Here is a 25,151-nt window from a genome sequence, read left to right as displayed (position 1 = left end):
ACAGGAACACATGATACAGGAACACATGCCACAGAACCATATGATACAGGAACACATGATACAAGAACACATGATACAAGAACACATGACCTAGGACCACATGACATAGAACACATGACACTGAACACATGACACACGGAACACATGACAGAACCACATGCCATAGGACCATATTATAATCACATACAAAGGGCATTAAATTCCATACTTGGTTTAACTCTAAGCTACAACTAATTAAACACAAGAACCCCAAATTATCTGGGAACCGTTCCTTTAAACTTTATACAGTATTAACACCCAATATTGGAAAGCAATTTCTTCAAGTAAGAGTGGAAGCTTGAGAAGTGTGACTTAACTGCCAAATTACTTACACTCGTTTCTTCCCCTGTTGGAAAGAACCCATTTACCAATGGCTATAGTTGTTTATGTCTTCTTAAGCTTTATGCGCCTGTTTCTTGTTAACAAATAACTGATTATAGTTTGTTAATTAATTCTTTGTCTTTGAGTTTATTGTTTGTCTCTGTTACTTTGAGATGTTAATATTGAGGTTTTTTGTGATAAATTGGGATTTCCAAGATGAAAGTTTATTCGAACGTGTCAGTCTTCATAAGGTTTATTAATGCTAGAATTTTTTGTTTAGTAGTAAAAGAAGCAGAATTGTTTGTTGTGTATAAAATTCAGCTATATGTTGTATAAAATTCAGCTATATGTTGTATAAAATTCAAGTTCTTATAGTCAAAATATATAATCACGAAGCATTGAATCCTGCGTAGGAAATACTTTTTCATCTATAATACCAAGGATAAATCCTCTCATCCTCCCAGAGTCCTGTAGAGACACTCTCTTAAATAACTCATAGGAAAATATGCAGCAACATTTACATGGAAAATTTACTGTTGAAATTTTCAAAGAGTTTACTGAACAAGCGGAGAATTTCCCTTGTCACTCCCTCGGCAGAATCCCACAGACACCCACAGACTCCCAGAGAGTCCCAGAGAGTCCCATAGACTCCTACAGACTCTCACAAACTCCCACAGACTCTCACAAACTCCCACAGACTCTCACAAACTCCCACAGACTCTCACAAACTCCCACAGACTCTCACAAACTCCCACAGACTCTCACAAACTCCCACAGACTCTCACAAACTCCCACAGAGGAGAAATTTTAATATGAAGTAATAACCCATTGCACAAGGATTAAAAAAATTACCTCACAGGAATAGTTACTGACGTAGTTGGTATTATTTGAACTTCTGGTATTGTCCTCTCCTTTAGGGGGGGGGAATAGAGACTGTAAGTCAGTTATAGCGACAAGAATAATGATTTAAAATTGAAACCGGATTATCGTGAGCCTTCGGTTGGTTTTTAAGATATATAATAAAATATGGGGCAGACGGCTGACAAGAATTCGATTTATAGTTGGGACCACAGACCGAAAAATTCACTAGCAAATATTATCTGCCTCTTACTGTTAAATTATTTACGTGTGTTTCACACATTCTTGCTTGTTTGTTAGTTATTAAACTGTATATTTATCCTTAAGTTAGGTTAGTTAAGTTTGCTTATGTCTGGTTTGCTTAGGTTGTTATTAGTTTGGGATTAGTTACATTAATATATATATATATATATATATATATATATATATATATATATATATATATATATATATATATATATATATATATATATATATATATATATTGGGTTAGATTAGTTTCTTTAAGGTAAGCTTTGTCTTTGTGTTTGGTAAGGTTAGGTTAGGTTAGGTTGAGTTGAGTGTAGTTAGGCAAGTTTGTGTTGGGTTAGGTTAGGTTAGTTTGTGTTAGGTAAAGTTAGGTTAATTTGTGTTGGGTAAGGTTAGGTTAAGCTAATTAGTGTTAGGTACGGTTAGGTTTAAGATGAGTAGGAATAGGCTGACTTACGTACAAAGTTCCCTTATCTAGCATTAATTAATGAGAGTCCAGCTCATTTATATTTCTCCAAATTGTATGACTGAGAGAAGAAGTTGTAGAAGCCACCTCCATCCTCAACTTTAAGCCCAGGTTCGACAAAGATTTTGAAGTACATAACATTTAATCAACAACGCAACAGGCATTGTACCTGTTGCCTGTTGGCATTGCAACAGGCAACAGGTACGCATTGATACGCAAGCATCAACTGTCAATTCCTGGTCATTGCTATCAATTACCGACAGCTGACGTAGCTTTGGGGAGGGTAGCAAACAAATTACAGTTCTTCCTTTCATAGGTGTTTTGTCAGCTATGTTAAGCCTGCTTGATCTAGCTTATTGCTCCCACGCGAGGAGGAGGGTGGGTGGTGCAGGGGGTGGTGCAGGGGGTGGTGCTGGGGGTGGGGTGTAGGGGGTGGTGCAGGGGGGGGTGCAGGGGGGGGGGGTGCAGGGGGGTGGTGCAGGGGGTGGGGTGCAGGGAGTGGTGCAGGGGGAGGTGCAGGGGGTGATGCAATGAGTGAGTAACGAGGGTGGAGGGAAGGGTAGAGAAGAGAGCTAGTGAGGGAAGATGCAGGAGAGAGACTGAGAGGGCGAGAAGGAACGAGGATCATTAAAAGGGAGATGGGTGACAGAGAGAGAGAGAGAGAGAGAGAGAGAGAGAGAGAGAGAGAGAGAGAGAGAGAGAGAGAGAGAGAGAGAGAGAGAGAGAGAGAGAGAGAGAGAGAGAGAGAGAGGAAGCAAGAAGGGTTAGGTTTGGGAGGCTGGGGAGGGAAGGTGGTCAGTGTCGAGATGCAGATGAATGTTCACTTTCTTATGCATAAAGGGTTGAGTCCTCAGGGCTATTCTGCCCCCTCACGCAACGTCTCCCTGAGACTGTTTCTCTGATTTATGCAACCTTGGGGAAGGTGTGTGGGTGTAGGTGGGTCATGTTCTCATGGTGTGGGTGTCATGTTATGGTGTGGGGTGTGCCGATAGGTGACCAGCGGAATTAGGTAAACGAAATGATGCCCAACCACTTATGTCCCGCCAAGGAATCAAACCCGTCATCCCCCCGATTGTGAGTCGAGAACGAAGCCCACTGTGACCCCTTTAACGGTAATGGACGCTAATGACAAAATAGAATAACAAATGACAATATCTACATTATTTAAAATAACCAAAACCCAGAATATAGAAGCTAACAATAACACTTTACAATATCAATACACTTTACAGACCTGACAATAACACTTTACAGACCTGACAATAACACTTTACAGACCTGACAATAACACTTTACAATATTAATACACTTTACAGACCTGACAATAACACTTTACAATATTAATACACTTTACAGACCTGACAATATCACTTTACAATATCAATACACTTTACAGACCTGACAATAACACTTTACAATATCAATACACTTTACAGACCTGACAATAACACTTTACAATATCAATACACTTTACAGACCTGACAATAACACTTTACTGGTAAACGTAGATAATGTAGACACTCCCAGAGGGTAGTTTAAGACGATCATCTCCCAAGACAGACAGACACTTTGCTCTCCTCGAAGAACCTTCTGAACGAGATGACTCAACACACACTTTTTACAATCACTTTGTCCCAATGTTTCTTTTTCTTCTCTGCTGTTTTTCAGAATATTATTTTATACAATTAATCGCTTTTATTTTCTACAAATATTTTTTTTTACATTTGATTCGAGTCAGTGGCTAACTCGTAGACTTGTAGTAACATTTTTATGATAATATATGTTGTGCTTTTCTGAAAATGTGTCTTTTCACACATAGTGGCCGGGAGAGCCCAAACACATATACGAACATACTCCAGCCTAACCACTTGGGTTGGACGGTAGAGCGACGGTCTCGCTTCATGCAGGTCGGCGTTCAATCCCCAAACGTCCAAAAGGTTGGGCACCATTCCTCCCTCCCGGTGGGGGGAAGGAATGGGGGTCACCACTGACCGCGGGGGGGGGGGTTTGGTCCCATCTCAAATCCTTATCCTGACCCCTTCCCAGTGCTATATAGTCGTAATGGCTTGGTGCTTTCAACTGATAATTCCTTCCCTCCCTCCAGCCTACGGGCGCAAAATTTAAAACTGCAATGTAAGATAAAATGTGTAAATTTTGAAATTGCCACCAGTAAAATGGCAACTGTTTCATATATATATCACTGGCCTTTCCCCGCCATTTTGTGTGGAAAGACGTTTAAATCTTTCGTTTTAAATCCTTACAAGTACAAGAAACTGGGTCATCTATATGCAATTGTACCCACAATTTCTACCGAATTTCGGTGAATACACCCACATGTTCTGAGCTAAAAATCTCCTATTCACCATAAGTATATCCGGCAGAAGTAGCCCAAAAGTCCATATCCTTGACAACACATTAGGGACGCAGCGCCCCACTGGGCACCTATGTCTTACACAGGTGCCCAGTGCCCCTATGTCTCTACCAGCTGCATGACGTCAGTGCCCCTATGTCTCTACCAGCTGCATGACGTCAGTGCCCCTAGGCCTCTACCAGCTGCATGACGTCAGTGCCCCTAGGCCTCTACCAGCTGCATGACGTCGGTGCCCCTAGGCCTCTACCAGCTGCATGACGTCGAAGCACATGCTGTGAGTTGAGTCTCGGTTTGATTTCCAGTCCACGTGCTGCTTGAGACTAAATCTTAACAACACTCCTCTCTCCCGGTCTCTCTAGCTGGTCATATATGTCTCTCAGAGCCATGGATCAGTTCCCTTGTGAACATTACAACCATTTCACTGGTTGTGAATGTCGTGCTGGTCACATGAAACTGCTAGTTCCCTTTGCGGGCTTTTTCTTGCAGCCAGTTAATTTTTAACATAACAGAGCAACGCGTCCTCTTAAAAATAACGCCACTTTTCGCTAGCATGCGCGCTATGGCCAAGAATGGACGTAATTTGAAATGAAATCGGCTCACGAAAGTGATGTACTGTCCCGTTTTCTGTTTGAGTCCTCCGGCTTACTTGGAAAAGTTAGGAGAGGAAACTTTCAGTTAACATTTTTCATGACGTATTAAAGCTTTGGGAGAATTTCTTGCTCTCCTAACCTACCCGAGGACCCTTAACTTACTGTTTTGGAAAAATAATTCCCAAATTTATTTTCAATTTTCTTTTTCATTTTCAAATTACAACCATTTTCGGGTCATATGGGTAAACGGCCAAATTCAGACGTAATTTGTAAGCGAACAGATTGCTTGAACAGAGATCTGAGCAATTTGGGTGCCAGTGACTGAGAGAAAATGTTTGGTAATATGAAACATATCTAATTCCAAAATTCAATTTCTATTAAAGGAAACAGGTATTTCTCATTTTCGGTTAAGTTTATAGCACCTCAGCCAGTATATGAATTATGATACTAGTAATGAAATTTCGGCCAATATATGAAATCCCTTTCAATAGCTCCACCTTAGGCTTGAAGGCTGGCACTCTTGGCAGCTAAACAGGAAGGAATATGTTAGAGAATAATGACCAGACCACACATCAGAAACTGAAGAATCGACAACGTTTCGGTCCGTCCTGGACCAGTATCCAGTTTTTATCAAGACCATTATCACACGACTTGATAATGATCCAGGACGGACCGAAACGTCGTCGTTTCTTCAGTTTCTGATGTATGGTTTGGTCATTATATCTTCAGCCACGTTATTGTGGCTGTAATAGGCCGCGATGAGATGGGATGAGGACCATGAGCTGGGATATGAGGGCGATGAGATGGGATATGAGGACCATGAGCTGGGATATGAGGACCATGAGCTGGGATATGAGAACCAGGAGCTGGGATATGAGAACCAGGAGCTGGGATATGAGGGCGATGAGATGGGATATGAGGACCATGAGCTGGGATATGAGGACCATGAGCTGGGATATGAGGACAATGAGCTGGAATATGAGGACCATGAGGACCATGAGCTGGGATATGAGGACCATGAGCTGGGATATGAGGACCATGAGATGGGACATGAGGACCACGAGCTGGGATATGAGGACGGAAAATGAGCTGGGGAGGGAAATGGAGGATGTGTTGAGAGAAGAATACAAAAGGGGTGGAATGGGGGAGGGGTCGGAGGATAGACAGACGACCCCGGGCACCGCCGGGTAACCCCTACAGGTACAATATAAATATTAAATGAAAAATGCATTAGTGATTATTAATATAACAATTATGTGCAGAGTACATTATCCATTTTTATTTGTAAATAATTTAGTCAGGTTAATATTTGAATTTATTTGTTATTATAATTAATAATCCATTGCAATAAATATGGGATAATTAATTGTAAATTTATTAATCAAATTCATTCATAGTATACACTCATTCAATATTATGAACCGCTATTTTAAATATATAAATATCACATATTAATTACGTTAAATAAACCCATGCATAAATTATATATATATATATATATATATATATATATATATATATATATATATATATTTATATATATATATATATATATATATATATATATATATAATATCTTTGGTGTATTTAATATATCTTTGGTGTATTTAAATACTCCGAAATTACCATATATATATATATATATATATATATATATATATATATACATATATATATATATATATATATATATATATATATATATATATATATATATATATATATAACTGAAAACTCACACCCCAGAAGTGACTCGAACCCATACTGCCAGGAGCACTCTGCTGGCGTACTGGATTCCTTAACCGCTCGACAAACACGACCGAACAAAAGAGGTCTCATAGAAGGCTGAATAATGTTAAGATGAACTATGGTATCGTAAAACTAGTAAGCAGTCCTCTAGTACCTAATCTGGGTGCGTCAACTGACCATGAAGGGCATAGTGTGGCTCGTCCAGGAAGTATTTACCCAGTGCGATCACTGGACATCTCCAGACAAGTCGACAATCAGAGGATTCCTGAGACCGGGGAAATGACGCAGACAGGAGGATAGCCAGTTAGCCTTGACTCAAGGTGTTCATTAAGCCAATACAAAGTTACGATAGCACAGCTTTCCAAGAAGCATCGGAGATTCGTGCCCAAAGCCGAGGACAACAGCGGTAAAGATATCATTGGTTTACAAGTTCATGGAGGCAGATCTCTTTGGACACGAATGTACTCATCTAGTTGTGCTTGCTTGCTTGCGGGGGTTGAGCTTTGGCTCCTTGGTCCCGCCTAATGTGTATTACGACAGGTTTTTTGCAAAGAGATTTCAATGCCATTTTCTGTCGTAATGTGAAATTATTCACTGAATCATATTCAGTTCGTGATGTAAGGGAATATTTCCTTTCACTGAGTCAGATTCAATGTTGCTACCCAAATGGGTATGAATAAATTAATTAGGTTATCTCTGTCAAAGTATGGGGTCGGTGGAAGCGTTTATGGGTGTGTATAAATGGGGGTGGGTATGGAAGCAGGGTGTGGAGAGACGCACAGAGTCTGACAGGTGTGTATGGTGTGACTCAGGTGTGCCACACCACCCAGGAAAATATATAGCAATTATCTTCTGGATATTGCCATGCTTTATTTATTTTATTGCTGCGAATGGGGAAAGGGGAACCGGCTCGTTAATTTGAATATAATTCCAAGAAGTTCGATTTAAATTGGGAGTGTAATTGGTTAAACAAAAATTATGGATGAAAAGAATACCTTCACTAAAACCAGATCATATAAATACTAACTGTGTGACAGGGGTCAAAAGCGTACTAACACCACACCACACCCACCACACCACACCACACCCACACCACACCACACCACCACACCCACACCACACCCACCACACCCACCACACCACACCACACCACACCACACCCACACCACACCACACCACCACACCCACACCACACCCACCACACCACACTCACCACACACACACACCACCACACCCACCACACCACACCCACCACACACACACACCACCACACCCACACCACACCCACCACACCACACCCACACCACACCCACCACACCCACCACACCACACCACACCCACACCACACCCACCACACCACACCCACCACACACACCACACCCACCACACCACAGCACCACACCACACCACAAGCTGCGCCCCATACACAACCGTCACTCCCAGGGGAGTGCCACACCCTGCTGATCTGTTAATTGATGGAATTGTAGTACGAACTTTTGTAATGTTTATCGCAAATATTGTCCCGTAATTACAGTAGTTCCGAATTTTGGTAGGTGGAATTTATTTTTAATACGATTTATAACAACACTGAGACCAATATTCTATTAAATTATCTGCTTATTTAAATAATAATATTATTAATAATAATTAAAATAATAATAATAATAATAATAATAATAATTGTAGTAATTTAGTAATTACTGTAAACAATGTGGCCGAGGTGCTGTAAAGATGATTTACAGCACCTTCACATTTAAGAATAATAATAAAAAATAATAATGTTATTAAATCAAATTTAGGCATAATACAAAAAAATGTATAGTAGGTATAATCCATCTCTATTTCACTACAGTTACTGCGCCTATTTTCATATTTTAGGCTTTCCACGATAGTGTCTCGCCGGGCAGTTCCCAGGATTGAATCAAAAAGGTATTTTTAAAATGGTTGTCAGAGCACAAATGGCTTCGTGGTCCACGGGTGTGACCTGTTGACGGCCCAATTATTACAGCGGGTCCACCTTGATGACCTCTCTCTCCCTTCCACCAGAATATATATATATATATATATATATATATATATATATATATATATATATATATATATATATATATATATCATATATATATATATCATATATATATATATCATATATATATATATTCAGTCGCATATAGTCCTGGGGACCATTCAGGCTTGTTCGCATATATATATCATATATATGCATATATGTGTGTGTGTGTACTCACCTAGTTGTACTCACCTAGTTGTGTTTGCGGGGGTTGAGCTCTGGCTCTTTGGTCCCGCCTCTCAACCGTCAATCAACAGGTGTACAGATTCCTGAGCCTATCGGGCTCTGTCATATCTACACTTGAAACTGTGTATGGAGTGAGCCTCCACCACATCACCCCCTAATGCATTCCATTTGTCAACCACTCTGACACTAAAAAAGTTCTTTCTAATATCTCTGTGGCTCATTTGGGCACTCAGTTTCCACCTGTGTCCCCTTGTGCGTGTTCCCCTTGTGTTAAATAGACTGTCTTTATCTACCCTATCAATCCCCTTCAGAATCTTGAATGTGGTGATCATGTCCCCCCTAACTCTTCTGTCTTCCAGCGAGGTGAGGTTTAATTCCCGTAGTCTCTCCTCGTAGCTCATACCTCTCAGCTCGGGTACTAGTCTGGTGGCAAACCTTTGAACCTTTTCCAGTTTAGTCTTATCCTTGACTAGATATGGACTCCATGCTGGGGCTGCATACTCCAGGATTGGCCTGACATATGTGGTATACAAAGTTCTGAATGATTCTTTACACAAGTTTCTGAATGCCGTTCGTATGTTGACCAGCCTGGCATATGCCGCTGATGTTATCCGCTTGATATGATATGTGTGTGTGTGTGTATTTGTGTGTGTGTGTGTGTGTGTATACTTACCTAATTGAATTTACTTAATTGTGCTTGCGGGGGTTGAGCTCTGGCTCTTTGGTCCCGCCTCTCAACTATCAATCGACTAATGTACAGGTTCCTGAGCCTATTGGGCTCTATCATTTTTTTTTTTTTTTTTTTTTTTTTTTTTTTTTTTTTTTTTTTTTTTTTTTTTAGATATATACAAGAGTTGTTACATTCTTGTACAGCCACTAGTACGCGTAGCGTTTCGGGCAGGTCCCTGGAATACGATCCCCGCCGCGAAGAATGGTTTTTTCATCCAAGTACACATTTTACTGTTGCGTTAAACAGAGGCTACAGTTAAGGAATTGTGCCCAGTAAATCCTCCCCGGCCAGGATACGAACCCATGACATAGCGCTCGCGGAACGCCAGGCGAGTGTCTTACCACTACACCACGGAGACTGTGTACACCACGGAGACTGTGAATCTACACAATCATATCTATATTTGAAACTGTGTATGGAGTCAGCCTCCACCACATCACTTCCTAATGCATTCCATTTGTCTACTACTCTGACACTGACAAAATTCTTTCTGATGAGTGTGTGTGTATGTGTGTGTGTGTGTGTGTGTGTGTGTGTGTGTGTGTGTGTGTGTGTGTGTGTGTGTGTGTGTGTGTGTGTGTGTGTGTGTGTACTCATCTATTTGTACTCACCTATTTGTGCTTGCAGAATCGAGCATTGACTCTTGGATCCCGCCTTTCCAGCCATCGGTTGTTTACAGCAATGACTCCAGTCCAATTTCCCTATCATATCTAGTTTTAAAATAATGAATAGAGTTTGCTTCCACAACCTGTTCCTGAAGTGCATTCCATTTTCCCACTACTCTCACGCTAAAAGAAAACTTCCTAACATCTCTGTGACTCATCTGAGTTTCCAGCTTCCACCCATGTCCCCTCGTTCTGTTACTATTACGTGTGAACATTTCGTCTATCTCCACTTTGTCAATTCCCCTGAGTATTTTATATGTTCCTATCATATCCCCTCTCTCCCTTCGTCTTTCTAGTGTCGTAAGGTTCAGTTCTTTCAGGTGCTTTTCATATCCCATCCCTCGTAACTCTGGGACAAGCCTCGTCGCAAACTTCTGAACCTTTTCCAGTTTCCTTATGTGTTTCTTCAGATGGGGTCTCCATGATGGTGCGGCATACTCTAAGACTGGCCTCACGTAGGCAGTGTAAAGCGCCCTAAAAGCCTCCTCACTTAGGTTTCTGAATGAAGTTCTAACTTTCGCCAGTGTAGAGTACGCTGCTGTCGTTATCCTATTTATAGGTGCCTCAGGAGTTAGATTAGGTGTTGCGTCCACTTCCAGGTCTCTTTCTCGAATCGTTACAGGTAGGCAGTTCCCCTTCATTGTGTACTGTCACTTTGGTCGCCTATCACCTGATCCCTTTTCCATAAGTTTACATTGACTCGTGTTGAACTCTAGTAGCCATTGGAGTGTGTGTGTGTGTGTGTGTGTGTGTGTGTGTGTGTGTGTGTGTGTGTGTGTGTGTGTGTGTGTGTGTGTGTGTGTGTGTGTGTGTGAAAGGCTGCATGAACGCGCAAGCCATATATCACTAAGACCTCATATTTATCCCGGCCGGGATTCGAACCTATGACGTCCATGATCACACCTAAACGTACACGGTACCGCGACCACCGCACCGTGCACGCTCAATGTCACAGTGGTCAGGGTTACCTCACCTTGAGGTTACCTTGAGGTGCTTCCAGGGCTTAGCGTCCCCGAGGCCCGGTCGTCGACCAGGCCTCCTGGTTGCTGGACTGATCCACCAGGACTGATCGTACTCCAAATCTTTGTCAAGTCAGGGCCCCAGGCGAGGAAGAACTCGCGAAACCCTCTTCAGGTAAACCCTCTCCATGTAAACCCTCTTCAGGTAAACCCTCTTCAGGTAAACCCTCTTCAGGTAAACCCTCTTCAGGTAAACCCTTTTCAGGTAAACCCTCTTCAGGTAAACCCTCTTCAGGTAAATCCTCTCCAGGTAAACCCTCTCCATGTAAACCCTCTCCAGGTAAACCCTCTACAGGTAAACCCTATTCAGGTAAACCCTCTCTAGGTAAACCCTATCCAGGTAAACCCTCTCTAGGAAAATCCTCTCAAGGTAAACCCTCTCCAGGTAAACCCTCTCCATGTAAACCCTCTCTAGGTAAACCCTCTTCAGGTAAACCCTCTTCAGGTAAACCCTCTCCAGGTAAACCCTCTCCAGGTAAACCCTCTCCAGGTAACTGTTTTTAGCCTGCAGCTTTTCACAACCCGTTCGTTTGATGGCTAGAAATATCCATGTTAATTCTGACGAAATAGGCTGCGTGGGTATACATTATACAGCCAGTGATGCATTATGTCATTGAAATAATTTTTCGAATAAAATGGAACTGCGTTCAGAGAAAACAATGAAGAATAAAAATAGACGAATATGCTCATGTTGGTAAAGTTGACATGTAAAAAGTTAATACGTACAAATTCTTTTCTCAAAATTCTTGTTTAGAATTTATTATTTCGAAGATTTTTGTTTCATATCGGAGACTATCAGATGAAAAATTAAATATTAAATGTTTATTTTGCATATTTATATGGCGTGACGCTAAGAGACGTGTTTCGTTGTTCCTGTCAACATTTTCAGCGCCTGTATCGACATCTATGTCAACTGTGTTCTCACGCACAGCTCCAGTTGGAAGGAGATTGACGAAGAACTCAGTACAGTAAGACACCTCCTGGAGAGCAATGAATACGCTAATGGATATCTTGAAGGCATCGAAACAAGGAAGGTGAGCCGCTATACAATGTCTGATGACACAGCCAACACTACAGTATCTGCCCCCACCTATTAAACTATTTAAAAGAAACTTCTCTGTCACGGCTCACAAAACGAAACTACCTTACGAGTTCCTTAAAGGTCCCTTATGGGTCCTGTAAGGTACTGATAGAAACGTGACCCTTATAGACACCAGTCAGAAGACATAGTTCATAATGCACTGCTAATTTACCCATGAAAAACTCTCCAGACGCCAAACGAAATACTCTGAAAGAGACGAAATGTCTTCTATGCCTGACAAGCCCAGTGATCTCAATATATAGGCAAGACCACAGCATCTCTTCCCAGCCGCCTGACAATGAATGAACAACAAGGCTCAATCATAAAACAAAAAACTTCTAAACGCCTCCAGATCATCACTTGAGGTCTTCTATCCGTCAACGCCGAAATAATTGGCAGATATAACAGCAATAAAAGATTTCATATTCTTGGAACACTAATTATCAAACAATGTCAACCAACTATTATCAGCAAGTTTAAACTCATGTACATTCTACCAACCTAAAGACCAAGAAAACGCCGGAAACGCTTTGCGTAATAGTGACTTTAGGCATTGTATTAGGCATCTACTTTACCTGAATAAACATTTCATTTGATTTGAAAACATACCCAGCTAACATGAGAACATTGAACTATGGAACTGCAGAAGGCTTTTGACCCATGTGCCTTGATTTGCTGTACCTTTCTTGGCTACATATGTGGTTGTTTCAGCATATTTGTGTTCACTTCATCTTTGCCACTGAAAAATATCGACAATCACAAAAGCATCTCTTAGCGTCAGGTCATATAAAGCTGTAAAATGAACATGAGTTAATTTTTAAACTTTCTTCCTTGGGCACCATTCCATTCCTTCCTTTCTAAACTTGGGCACTATTCCATTCCTCTGTCCAATCCCAAATCTTTATCCTGATCCCTTCCAAGTGCTATATAGTCGTAATGGCTTGGCGCTTTCTCTTGATATTTACCTTACCTTACCTTCTCAGGAAAAGAAGTAAAGAAGAATATAAGAAACATGCAGAATATATAGAAGTTCTAGAATGTTTTATCTAATCCTTTCTGATACACACACACACACACAGGAATTCTGTGTGTGTGTGAAATTCACAGGGTACTCAGGAATCTGTACACCTGTTGATTGACGGTTGAGAGGCGGGGCCAAAGAGCCAGAGCTCAACCCCCGCACAACTAGGTGAGTACACACACACACACACACAGCTAGGTACGTGTGCTAGGTAGACAACTAGGTGAGTACAACTAGGTGAGTACACACACACACACACACACACACATATATATATATATATATATATATATATATATATATATATATATATATATATATATATATATATATATATATATATATATATAATATATATATATATACTTGATATTTAAACGACGACTGTGACCTGAATTTAACCCAACTGAAGCATTCTTGGAAGCACTGACAGTCCATCTTAACGTGTCTGAATCTAAGATGAAGCTCGTCTCAGTCCTCAGATACCCTCCCCCTCGCAGAAATAACAACATGCACGTACTGATAGCTCTGAATAAATCGTCTGAATTTGAATTTATTCTAGGCAAATCCTCTCTCCATTATAATACCTCTCTGTCTCTTTTGCACTGAGGGCTTCTAGCGCAGCGAGCTCTCAACATCAGAGAAAAATAAAATACTTATTCTTTGCTCTTTTGAAATAAAAACAGATGCGGATTGTTGCTAAATTCGCAATTGACACCAAAATTATATCATAATTTTTATTTAACACAATAATTAAATGCACTCAAGGAAATTTATAAATATGCCAACTGCATCATATTTTATATATATTTGGCATATTCTATATATATGTCAAATAATGGCATATATACAAATAAAAATACTGGCATATTTTATAAATATACTAAAGCCAACTGTATCATTTTCCATTTCATTTTAATTTTACATTTGTTTTTATCGTGTTAGGGAGAAGCAGGTTCAGTTGTGTTCCTCCCAAACAATTTCATAACGCAGCTCATTTCCTGGACAATAACAGGGCAGAGGCATCGCTACAATGGAACAGTAATTATTTCAGCTTCGCTGCAACCAACAATACAGTCAATTTACGCCAATTTCCTCAACAATAACCATGTACTTTAAACCAGAACAGGAGCGCCCGAATACACACACACACACACACACACACACACACACACACACACACCCTTCTACCCCTCCCCTCCTCCCGAGTCCTCCCTCCCCCCCTTTCCTTCCCGTCCTCCCTCCCCTTTCACCCCATACCCTCCCTGTCCCTCCCCCTTCACTGGATCCCCCGCCCCTCATTCCAGTATCCTCTGAGATCCTGTTACCCACCTCACAGGTCCTCACACCCATGGAACAGCCTCCCCCACCAGCAGAACACTCACCAAGGAGGCGATTTGAGAAGGGACAGAAGAAAGTGAGCCTCAAAGCGATGTACACTAACATAGATGGAATTACAAATAAAGCAAATGAGCTTGGAGAACTGGTACTAGAGGAAAACCCAGACATAATAGCCCTCACAGAAACAAAGATCACGAAAACAATAACAAATGCAGTGCTTCCACAGGACTATTATGTTATGCGGAAAGAGAGGGAAGGAAGAGGTGGGGGTGGTGTAGCTCTGCTGGTAAGAAAAGGCTGGGATTTTGAGGAGATGGATATTCAGGGCTGTGAAGGTTTCAGTGACTACATAGCAGGTACTGTAACAAATGGAGGGAAAAAAATTATAGTCGCAGTCATATATAATCCACCACCAAATGACAGAAGACCTAGACAGGAATATGATAGAAACAACATGGCCACCATTAACATAATAGAAAGAGCAGCTTCTGTTGCTAGCAGGAATGGATCTGGACTACTAATTATGGGAGACTTCAACCATGGGAAGATAGATTGGAAGAACAGAGACCCGCATGGAGGACCAGAAACATGGAGAGCTAAGCTGCTGGACGTGGCAACAAGAAACTTTCTAAGCCAGCATACCAAAGAGCCAACAAGAATGAGAGGAGAAGATGAACCAGCAATGCTTGATTTGATATTTACCCTAAATGAATGGGATATAAGGGAAGTTAAGATGGAAGCGCCCTTGGGAATGAGTGACCACAGTGTATTGAACTTTGAGTACCTGGTAGAGCTAGGACTTATCTCCCCCAAAAAGAACTAGGAATCAAAAGGCTGGCATACCGAAAGGGGAATTATGAACAGATGAGAAGTTTCCTAAGTGAAATACCTTGGGACACAGACCTCAGAGACAAGTCTGTACAGGGTATGATGGACTATGTTACCCAAAAGTGTCAGGAGGCAGTAAACAGGTTCATCCCGGCCCAAAGGGAAAAATCCGAGAAGCAACAAAAGAATCCATGGTATAATAGGGCATGTATGGAAGCGAAGAAACTGAACAAGAAGGCGTGGAGGAACTTCCGGAATAACAGAACACCAGAAAGCAGGGAGAGATACCAGAGAACCAGGAATGAGTACGTCAGGGTGAGAAGAGAAGCAGAGAAAATTTTTGAAAATGATATAGCAAACAAAGCCAAGACCGAACCAAAGCTACTCCACAGTCACATCAGAAGAAAAACAACAGTGAAAGAACAGGTATTGAAACTTAGAACAGGCGAGGACAGGTATACAGAGAATGACAGAGAGGTGTGTGAGGAACTCAACAAGAGGTTCCAGGAGGTCTTCACAATAGAACAGGGTGAGGTCACTGTGCTAGGAGAAAGGGAGGTAAACCAGGCGGCCTTGGAGGAGTTCGAAATTACGAGAGAGGAGGTCAAGAGACACCTGCTGGATCTGGATGTTAGAAAGGCGGTTGGTCCAGATGGGATCTCACCATGGGTACTGAAAGAGTGTGCAGAGGCACTTTGCTTGCCACTCTCCATAGTGTATAGTAAATCACTAGAGACGGGAGACCTACCAGAAATATGGAAGACGGCGAATGTGGTCCCAATATACAAAAAGGGCGACAGACAAGAGGCACTGAACTACAGGCCAGTGTCCTTGACTTGTATACCATGCAAGGTGATGGAGAAGATCGTGAGAAAAAACCTGGTAACACATCTGGAGAGAAGGGACTTCGTGACAAATCGCCAACATGGATTCAGGGAGGGTAAATCTTGCCTTACAGGCTTGATAGAATTCTACGATCAGGTGACACAGATTAAGCAAGAAAGAGAGGGCTGGGCGGACTGCATTTTCTTGGATTGTCGGAAAGCCTTTGACACAGTACCGCATAAGAGGCTGGTACATAAGCTGGAGAGACAGGCAGGTGTAGCTGGTAAGGTGCTCCAGTGGATAAGGGAGTATCTAAGCAATAGGAAGCAGAGAGTTACGGTGAGGGGTGAGACCTCCGATTGGCGTGAAGTCACCAGTGGAGTCCCACAGGGCTCTGTACTCGGTCCTATCTTGTTTCTGATATATGTAAATGATCTCCCGGAGGGTATCGATTCATTTCTCTCAATGTTTGCGGACGATGCTAAAATTATGAGAAGGATTAAAACAGAAGAGGACTGTTTGAGGCTTCAAGAAGACCTAGACAAGCTGAAGGAATGGTCGAACAAATGGTTGTTAGAGTTTAACCCAACCAAATGTAATGTAATGAAGATAGGTGTAGGGAGCAGGAGGCCAGATACAAGGTATCATCTGGGAGAGGAAATTCTTCAGGAGTCAAGAGAAGGAAAAAGACTTGGGGGTTGATATCACGCCAGACCTGTCTCCTGCAGCACATATCAAGCGGATAACATCAGCGGCATATGCCAGGCTGGCCAACATACGAACGGCATTCAGAAACTTGTGTAAAGAATCATTCAGAACTTTGTATACCACATATGTCAGGCCAATCCTGGAGTATGCAGCCCCAGCATGGAGTCCATATCTAGTCAAGGATAAGACTAACCTGGAAAAGGTTCAAAGGTTTGCCACCAGACTAGTACCCGAGCTGAGAGGTATGAGCTACGAGGAGAGACTACGGGAATTAAACCTCACTTCGCTGGAAGACAGAAGAGTTAGGGGGGACATGATCACCACATTCAAGATTCTGAAGGGGATTGATAGGGTAGATAAAGACAGTCTATTTAACACAAGGGGAACACGCACAAGGGGACACAGGTGGAAACTGAGTGCCCAAATGAGCCACAGAGATATTAGAAAGAACTTTTTTAGTGTCAGAGTGGTTGACAAATGGAATGCATTAGGGGGTGATGTGGTGGAGGCTGACTCCATACACAGTTTCAAGTGTAGATATGACAGAGCCCGATAGGCTCAGGAATCTGTACACCTGTTGATTGACGGTTGAGAGGCGGGACCAAAGAGCCAGAGCTCAACCCCCGCAAACACAACTAGGTGAGTACAACTAGGTGAGTACACACACACACACACACACACACACACACACACACACACACACACACACACACACACACACACACACACACACACATACATCATTACCGGCTGTTAAATTCAGCTTTAGCAATCCTGGGCAAAATGACGAAGAGGTATTGTAAAGCAAAACAATACCCACCATTGTAAGGTCGTCTCTACAACATTACCCCTTCGCCCTTTTCAGGTTCCTGCGCCGTTCTTCTCCAGACATTAAACACAGGCAACATCTGTTGTTTGACTTGCCTTCTGTGAGGGTGGAGCTGAGAGGTGCTGCTGAGAACACGAAGAGCGTTCCTGAGAGAGTGGAAACGTGGGATGTGAGTGCATTGTACTCTACTGGTTCTCGAGTGGAAATGAAATTGAATTCTTCAGCACTGGATTGGTTCTCTAGTGTAAATGGGACTCAATTTCTGCAGCGATGATTTTGATCTCTAGTTCAGAGGGGGTTGAATTCAACAACGAAGAATTTGTTCTTAAGGGTGAATAGGATTGTATTCTACAGCGAGGGATTGTTCTGTTGCGAGAATTTGGCTTTTTCGTGTTATTTTTTTTTTAATTCTGTGCGCATATTGTATTCTCCGAGTTATTTATGTGAATGTTTAAATTACGCTGTACAATAAAACAATCATGGATAGTGTTATTTCCTAAATACTCATACCTCCAAAATATAGAAAATGGCTCCCAGGAATAATAGCCATTTTCTATATATTTTGCTTTAAATTTTCATTTACTGACAGCTGGACGTCCTGAAGGGAGATCATCAGAGGGTTCAAAATGGGGGGCCTTCCTGACGGGCCTCTAAAGCGGGTTTGCCAAGATTCCCGGCAATCTTTGCCCTTGGGATTGTGGGGACACCAAGGCGCACGACCAGACGGGACTGGCCACAGCCAGTCCCAGTTCTATTTGGGTAGTGACAACAAGTGGGGCGCCTCTGGTGGACCCTAGGGAGATGCTCATGTCACCAATGCACATCAAATTAGGTCTGATTGATACTATTTGTCACAGCTCTCGATAACGAGTCGACAGCCTTTAAGTACCTTCAAGTATCTTCAAAGATTCTTCCCCTAAACTGTTTGAGGCAAAGGTCAAAGCGGGAGTCTTCGTCGGGCCACAGATAGATTCTGGAGTGCAAAGAATTCCCCCCAAGAACCCACCAGGAAAGAGGTAGCGGCTCGGGACAGCTCTGCCACAGTGGTTCGGAAAGTCGTGTGCAGATGGCCGAGACTGGCGAAGGACGACACGGGCTGTGAGATGTTCCCCAAAGTCCACATCCTCGATGCTCATTAAACTCAAGAAGAACAATCACGCTCGGAGGACCACGACAAGAGCTTCTACCGCAATATTTTGGAAATTGAACGTTGCTATAAGGAACAGAATAACGAGAGAGAGAGAGAGAGAGAGAGAGAGAGAGAGGGAGGGAGGGAGGCAGAGTACTATTCACAGTAAGAATATAATCTAACGAACGATACTCTACTGCTCTCAAACCATCGCATAGTTATGAGGGCTTATGAGGTAAATATTACAAACCGTTGCTCATATGTTCTCAAATATAATTTTGTAGAATTTCCTCTAAATACTGATTGTGTTTATGTACAGTGTTTGTTGATAATTCTCATCGTAATACAAAACTTTGAGCAGATAATCAACGCAACGTCAACTTTGGAATCACTTATTTTTTAGTTATATAAAAGTTGCTATTTTGTTATCGACTGAAAAAATAACAGCATTTCTGTAAACAAAACTGGATTAATTACAAAAGTTGCCTTTGTAAATTATTATGTGACCAGCTATTTGTCACCATATGGAAATGCCTTTTTTAATCAACACTATCATTGGAAAATATATTTATATAATAACTGCCCGCCTCTCTCTCTCTCTCTCTCTCTCTCTCTCTCTCTCTCTCTCTCTCTCTCCCTCTCTCCCTCTCTCTCTCTCTCTCTCTCTCTCTCTCTCTCTCTCTCTCTCTCTCTCTCTCTCTCTCTCTCTCTCTCTCTCTCTCTCTCTCTCTCTCCCTCTCTCCCTCTCTCTCTCTCTCTCTCTCTCTCTCTCTCTCTCTCTCTCTCTCTCTCTAACTTTCCCCTTAACACCAACAGTTTCCAGCTCTTCACACACATCGGGCGGCCAAGGGTCATGTCCCTATTACAACTTGAAATGGGGGAATTCTCACAAAGTTTTCTCTGCTAATTCCCTCCATTTCTGATATTTCCCCCACGCTGGTGTGAGAGGGAAGATGTTTAACCAGGAACTCCACACTCGTGCTCCTTGAGAGGAAGCTTTGGCTAAAACCTCCCCGGACCCGTTCATGCCAACACATGGAGAAATGTGTGTGTAAATGTGTTAATGTGCTCTCTGTGTGTGTGTGTGTGTGTGTGTGTGTGTGTGTGTGTGTGTGTGTGTGTGTGTGTGTGTGTGTGTGTGTGTGTGTGTGTGTGTGTGTGTGTGTGTACTCACCTAGTTGTGCTTGCGGGGGCTGAGCTCTGGCTCTTTGGTCCCGCCTCTCAACTCACAATCAATTAATGTACAGGTTCCTGTGTGTGTGTGTGTGTGTGTATCCATTTCTGATCACCTATTTGTGCCTGCAGGATCGAGCTCTAGTTCTTGGAACTCACATTTCTGGCCGTCGATTGTCGAATGCAATGACTCCTGACTTATTTCCCTATCATAAAATACTTTTAAAGACATTAATGGAGTTTTACTCTACAACCTGGTTCTTTAGTTTACTCCATTTACTCACTACCATTATGCTAAAAGTGAACTTTCTGACATATCTATGACTTATCTGTGCCACAAGCTTCCATCCGTTCCCCTTTCAGTATTTATATGTCTCTATCATGTCTCCACCTCTCTATCCTCCTTTCTAGAGTCGTCAGGTTTAGTTCCTTCAGTCTCTCTTCATACCTTATCTCTCGCAGTTCTGGGTCGAATCTCATTGCAAATTTCTGCACTTTTTTACCTTCCTGATGTGTTGATTAACATAAGGGCTCAGTGATGGGGCGGTATACTCTAAAACTGGTCTCACATTGGCGGTGTACAGTGATTTAAAAGCTCTCTTGTTTAAGTTCTTGAAGGATGTTCCAACTTTTGCTAGCGTAGAGTATGCAACTGACGTTATGTGAGTCACAGTGACGGTGAGTTACTGTGACTTACACTCTTCTCTTACCAATCCCCATCTCCCATTTCTATCCTTTTCCGTTTCCCCTTTATCCTTCCCCCTCTCCTATCCCATCCTGTAGGGTGTTCTCATCGCCGTGACGATTCACACTGGTCCCCGCGCCATTGCCTCTGTCTCTGGCCTCCTGCAGCGGCCTGCTTCAAGCACCCAGTTTTTCAAGGGTTTTGTTTTTCCCTTTATTTTTGCATTTTGAATGATGGCAAAAGTTTTCGATCGTCTCTATTACTTCTTCTTTATTACTCGGTCGTGTTGAACTTGATAATTATATTTGCTGAATATCTCATTCAGGAGGGTCTCTTGACATTTTATATCACGTATGTGAGACAGATGATAAATTATGCAGGAAATGCTTGCAAACAGCAACCTTACTAACAGTGATTCGAACCAATTGAGAACAGAACAAGTTCAAAGCCTTGCCACAAGGCTGGTCTCATAACTACAGTAGTGTTAGTAAGGAAAATAACAAATGTCGACAGTGCAGCCAGAGGAGAAATAATCACTACATGCATGATTCTCTCAGAAAGCGACAATTTAGACAGGATAAACTTTTGCTAAAGGAGGAAACTAGCAGACGAGAGAGCACAACTGAAAACTAGAATGTCAGATAAGTCAGGTATACAAAAGAAAGCATCTTTTAAGTGGGAGGTATAGGAATGTAATCTCGTATATGGGTTTACCTCGTATATGTAACCTCGTATATGACTATAACTCTGCAGGGATGGGCGGGTCTTCCAAGTGTGAAAAACCTTTAATACTGATGCTCATAAAGTCTGGTGTGCCAGACGGAGACGCAAATTGGAACAACTTGAGATAATTGTGAAGACAATGAACAAAGTAAGGGTTTTCTGTCCTGAAGGACAGAAAGCAAAGAGTCACATTCATAGATGGTGTGTCGAGCTGGAGGAATGTGACAAGTGAGAAACTGCTCGAATGTGTTCGACACACATAAACCCAACACATTTAACACGTATATCCCAGAGATCGTCTTCCAAGCACGATTCACAACATATCCTACCGTCTACATGTTCATGTCAAATCTTCCCTGTCCCCAGCTTTCACCCCCAGTCAGGTCCTGTTTGAACACCGTGAATTAAAACTGAGATTTCCCAGTCAGCAGAGTCCTGGCGTCTCGCTAGTAATGCTCCCACGTCGTCGTCTCCTCCTGTCAGCGGCGCTTCAACTCCATTGCTTTTACTTTTATTATTATAAAAGACCGCCCTGGAAACACAAACCGAAACTGTCTCTATTTTCCGCTTGTAACAACTTGTAATAAAGTTGTTACATCTTGGCTTAATGTGTTTATGACGTATTAGAACGTTGTTACAACTTGCTATATTGGTTGTTACAACTGGTTAGGAGGTGATAAAACTTGTTCGAACGTTGTACCAACGTCGTAGTTTCGGTGTGTGTTTGGCGGGCGGGTGTGCTTTGGCTTGCGTCTGACACACTGTTTCCCGCTCCAGACGCCCTCAGAGCAACACGTCTGACACACTGTTTTGCTGTCCAGACGCCCTCAGAGCAACACGTCTGACACACTGTTTTGCTGTCCAGACGCCCTCAGAGCAACACGTCTGACACACTGTTTTGCTCTCCAGACGCCCTCAGAGCAACACGTCTGACACACTGTTTTGCTGTCCAGACGCCCTCAGAGCAACACGTCTGACACACTGTTTTGCTCTCCAGACGCCCTCAGAGCAACACGTCTGACACACTGTTTTGCTCTCCAGACGCCCTCAGAGCAACACGTCTGACACACTGTTTTGCTCTCCAGACGCCCTCAGAGCAACACGTCTGACACACTGTTTTGCTCTCCAGACGCCCTCAGAGCAACACGTCTGACACACTGTTTTGCTCTCCAGACGCCCTCAGAGCAACACTTGAGTCTCCTATGTTTTCCCAACGCTTCCCTTGACGACATCTCTGTCAGGTGAAACCATCTCTTGGAGGTTTCCTTGTGGAATTATATTTATATTTCAATAGTTGTTATATTGGTTTCTAAGATGTCTGAGTAAAAATATTTTGGAATTTTCTGGTTGATAGAGATACAAATTCATAATGCTTAATATTTTTGTGTTAATATAATTAGTTTTTGTCACTGATTTATTCGGACTTTGAAAAATGACATATAATTTTTTTGGTGTGTTCTTCAATTTATCAAACTACATTGAAACAGTTTTCTATCAGTGTTAAAAAAAAATTAGAAATCTGAAGTAGCTGAAGACCAATTTCTGCCCCACACAGGCTTTACCTTAAGATATAAGTAAGGCTTCATATTTAATTAAGAATGAAACCTTAGTTGAGCAAAGCAGAAGTCTCTGTTCCACTTTTCACATGCTAATAATTTTTGCCATGGTTAATATTCGGTTGCTCGGTCAGGTTAGGTTAAGTTAGGTTAAGTTAGGTTAGGGTAAGTTATGTTTTGGCCAGTTAGTTTAAGTTAGGTTAGGATCAGTTGGGTTAAGTGAGGGTAAGTTAGGTTAGGGTTAGTTAGGTTAAGTGAGGTTAAGTTAGGATGGGTAAAGTTATGTTACGTTCAGTTGTTAGGATAAGCTAAATTAAGTTAGGGTTATCTTGAGGTTATCTTGAGATGATTTCGGGGCTTTAGTGTCCCCGCGGCCCGGTCCTCGACCAGGCTTCCACCCCCAGGAGGCAGCCCGTGACAGCTGACTAACTCCCAGGTACCTATTTACTGCTAGGTAACAGGGGCATTCAGGGTGAAAGAAACTTTGCCCATTTGTTTCTGCCTCGTGCGGGAATCGAACCCGCGCCACAGAATTACGAGTCCTGCACGCTATCCACCAGGCTACCAGGCCACTACGTAGTGGCCTAAACAAACAAAACAATCCTACGAGGGTAGGTTTGTTTACGTTAGGTAAGCTTTAATTTAAGGTCTATACACTTAAACTTATAATTAACTAATTCACAATTCACCTTTATTGTTGATACAAGAACATACGATCAAAATAAAACTACAGAACACCTTTCATCAAATGAGTCAACTCTTTCACATACCCACCCAAACTCATTCATAAATATGTCTGACCTGCGCTTGAAACAATCCAACGACCCCACGTCTATTATGTTACCCGGTGATTTGATACATAGTTCAACAACCCTGTTTCCTAAAGAGGGGAGTGCATCAGGGGGAAAGCGCCAAGTCATTACGACTATATAGCTCTTGGAAGGAATAAGGATCATTTGTATTTCTTGAAACTGTAAGAATTTAATCTGAATCCATAGTTTCATGTTCCTTTTAGCGATCAAGTTTTTTGGAACTAATGGCGTTTAAACAGATGAACGACTCCACTTCCGGCCTTGTGAGGCCTTAGGAGTCTGAGAATCAACTTCATCGAGAATCTTCAAAGAATCCCCGAAAATCTTCAAAGAATCCCCGAGAATCTTCAAAGAATCCGCGAGAATCTTCAAAGAATCACCGAGAATCTTCAAAGAATCCCCGAGAATCTTCAAAGAATTCCCGAAAATCTTCAAAGAATCACCGAGAATCTTCAAAGAATCACCGAGAATCTTCAAAGAATCCCCGAGAATCTTCAAAGAACCACCGAGAATCTTCAAAGAATCCGCGAGAATCTTCAAAGAATCCCCGAGAATCTTCAAAGAATCCCCGAGAATCTTCAAAGAACCACCGAGAATCTTCAAAGAATCCGCGAGAATCTTCAAAGAATCTCCGAGAATCTTCAAAGAATCGACGAGAATCTTCAAAGAATCCCCGAGAATCTTCAAAGAATCCCCGAAAATCTTCTAAGAATCACCGAGAATCTTCAAAGAATCCCCGAGAATCTTCAAAGAATCCCCGAGAATCTTCAAAGAATCCCCGAGAATCTTCAAAGAATCCCCGAAAATCTTCAAAGAATCCCCGAAAATCTTCCAAGAATCACAGAGAATCTTCAAAGAATCACCGAGAATCTTCAAAGAATCACCGAGAATCAACTTCCTTAATCCCAAACTTGGTATGTCAAAGTCAGCAATTTCAAGTTTTTTTTACGTGCATCCCAGACGGGAGTTTTATCACCTGCCTTATCGTTTCAGACTATTATCTTTCGTGGATATTTCCTCTCTTCATTCCTGTTCTTTTATCTTGCTGGTTTCTCTGTGTCTTACTGTTTTTATTTAGTGTTGTCTCTCTCTCTCGAGTTTCAGCTCTTTATATGTCAAATTTAAATCG

The 25,151-nt window shown here is 42.0% G+C and overlaps 1 protein-coding gene across 1 annotated transcript; it reads left to right on the top strand.

Annotated features, from left to right (window-relative positions):
- The first annotated feature begins 11,176 nt into the window (after nucleotides 1-11,176).
- On the top strand, nucleotides 11,177-24,925 carry LOC138355853 (putative golgin subfamily A member 6-like protein 19). Its single transcript, XM_069311395.1, has 5 exons — nucleotides 11,177-11,271; nucleotides 17,981-18,113; nucleotides 21,257-21,282; nucleotides 21,751-21,882; nucleotides 24,298-24,925. Exons 1-5 carry the CDS (start codon nucleotides 11,177-11,179, stop codon nucleotides 24,923-24,925), a joined length of 1,014 nt encoding a protein of 337 aa, XP_069167496.1.
- The last annotated feature ends 226 nt before the right edge of the window (nucleotides 24,926-25,151 follow it).

Source organism: Procambarus clarkii, chromosome 69 (genome assembly GCF_040958095.1).
Source record: "Procambarus clarkii isolate CNS0578487 chromosome 69, FALCON_Pclarkii_2.0, whole genome shotgun sequence".
NCBI lineage: Eukaryota > Metazoa > Arthropoda > Malacostraca > Decapoda > Cambaridae > Procambarus > Procambarus clarkii.
This window is presented reverse-complemented; position numbering and strand designations above follow the sequence as displayed.

Bases quoted from the DNA above. Each gene is read 5' to 3' on its own strand.
- LOC138355853 (XM_069311395.1), top strand. From the start codon at position 11,177: ATGACGTCCATGATCACACCTAAACGTACACGGTACCGCGACCACCGC. The intron at 11,272-17,980 runs GTTACCTTGAGG...CGCCCTTTTCAG, and splicing joins CAGGGTTACCTCACCTTGAG to GTTCCTGCGCCGTTCTTCTC. The intron at 21,883-24,297 runs GTGAGAAACTGC...GTGAGGCCTTAG, and splicing joins GAGCTGGAGGAATGTGACAA to GAGTCTGAGAATCAACTTCA.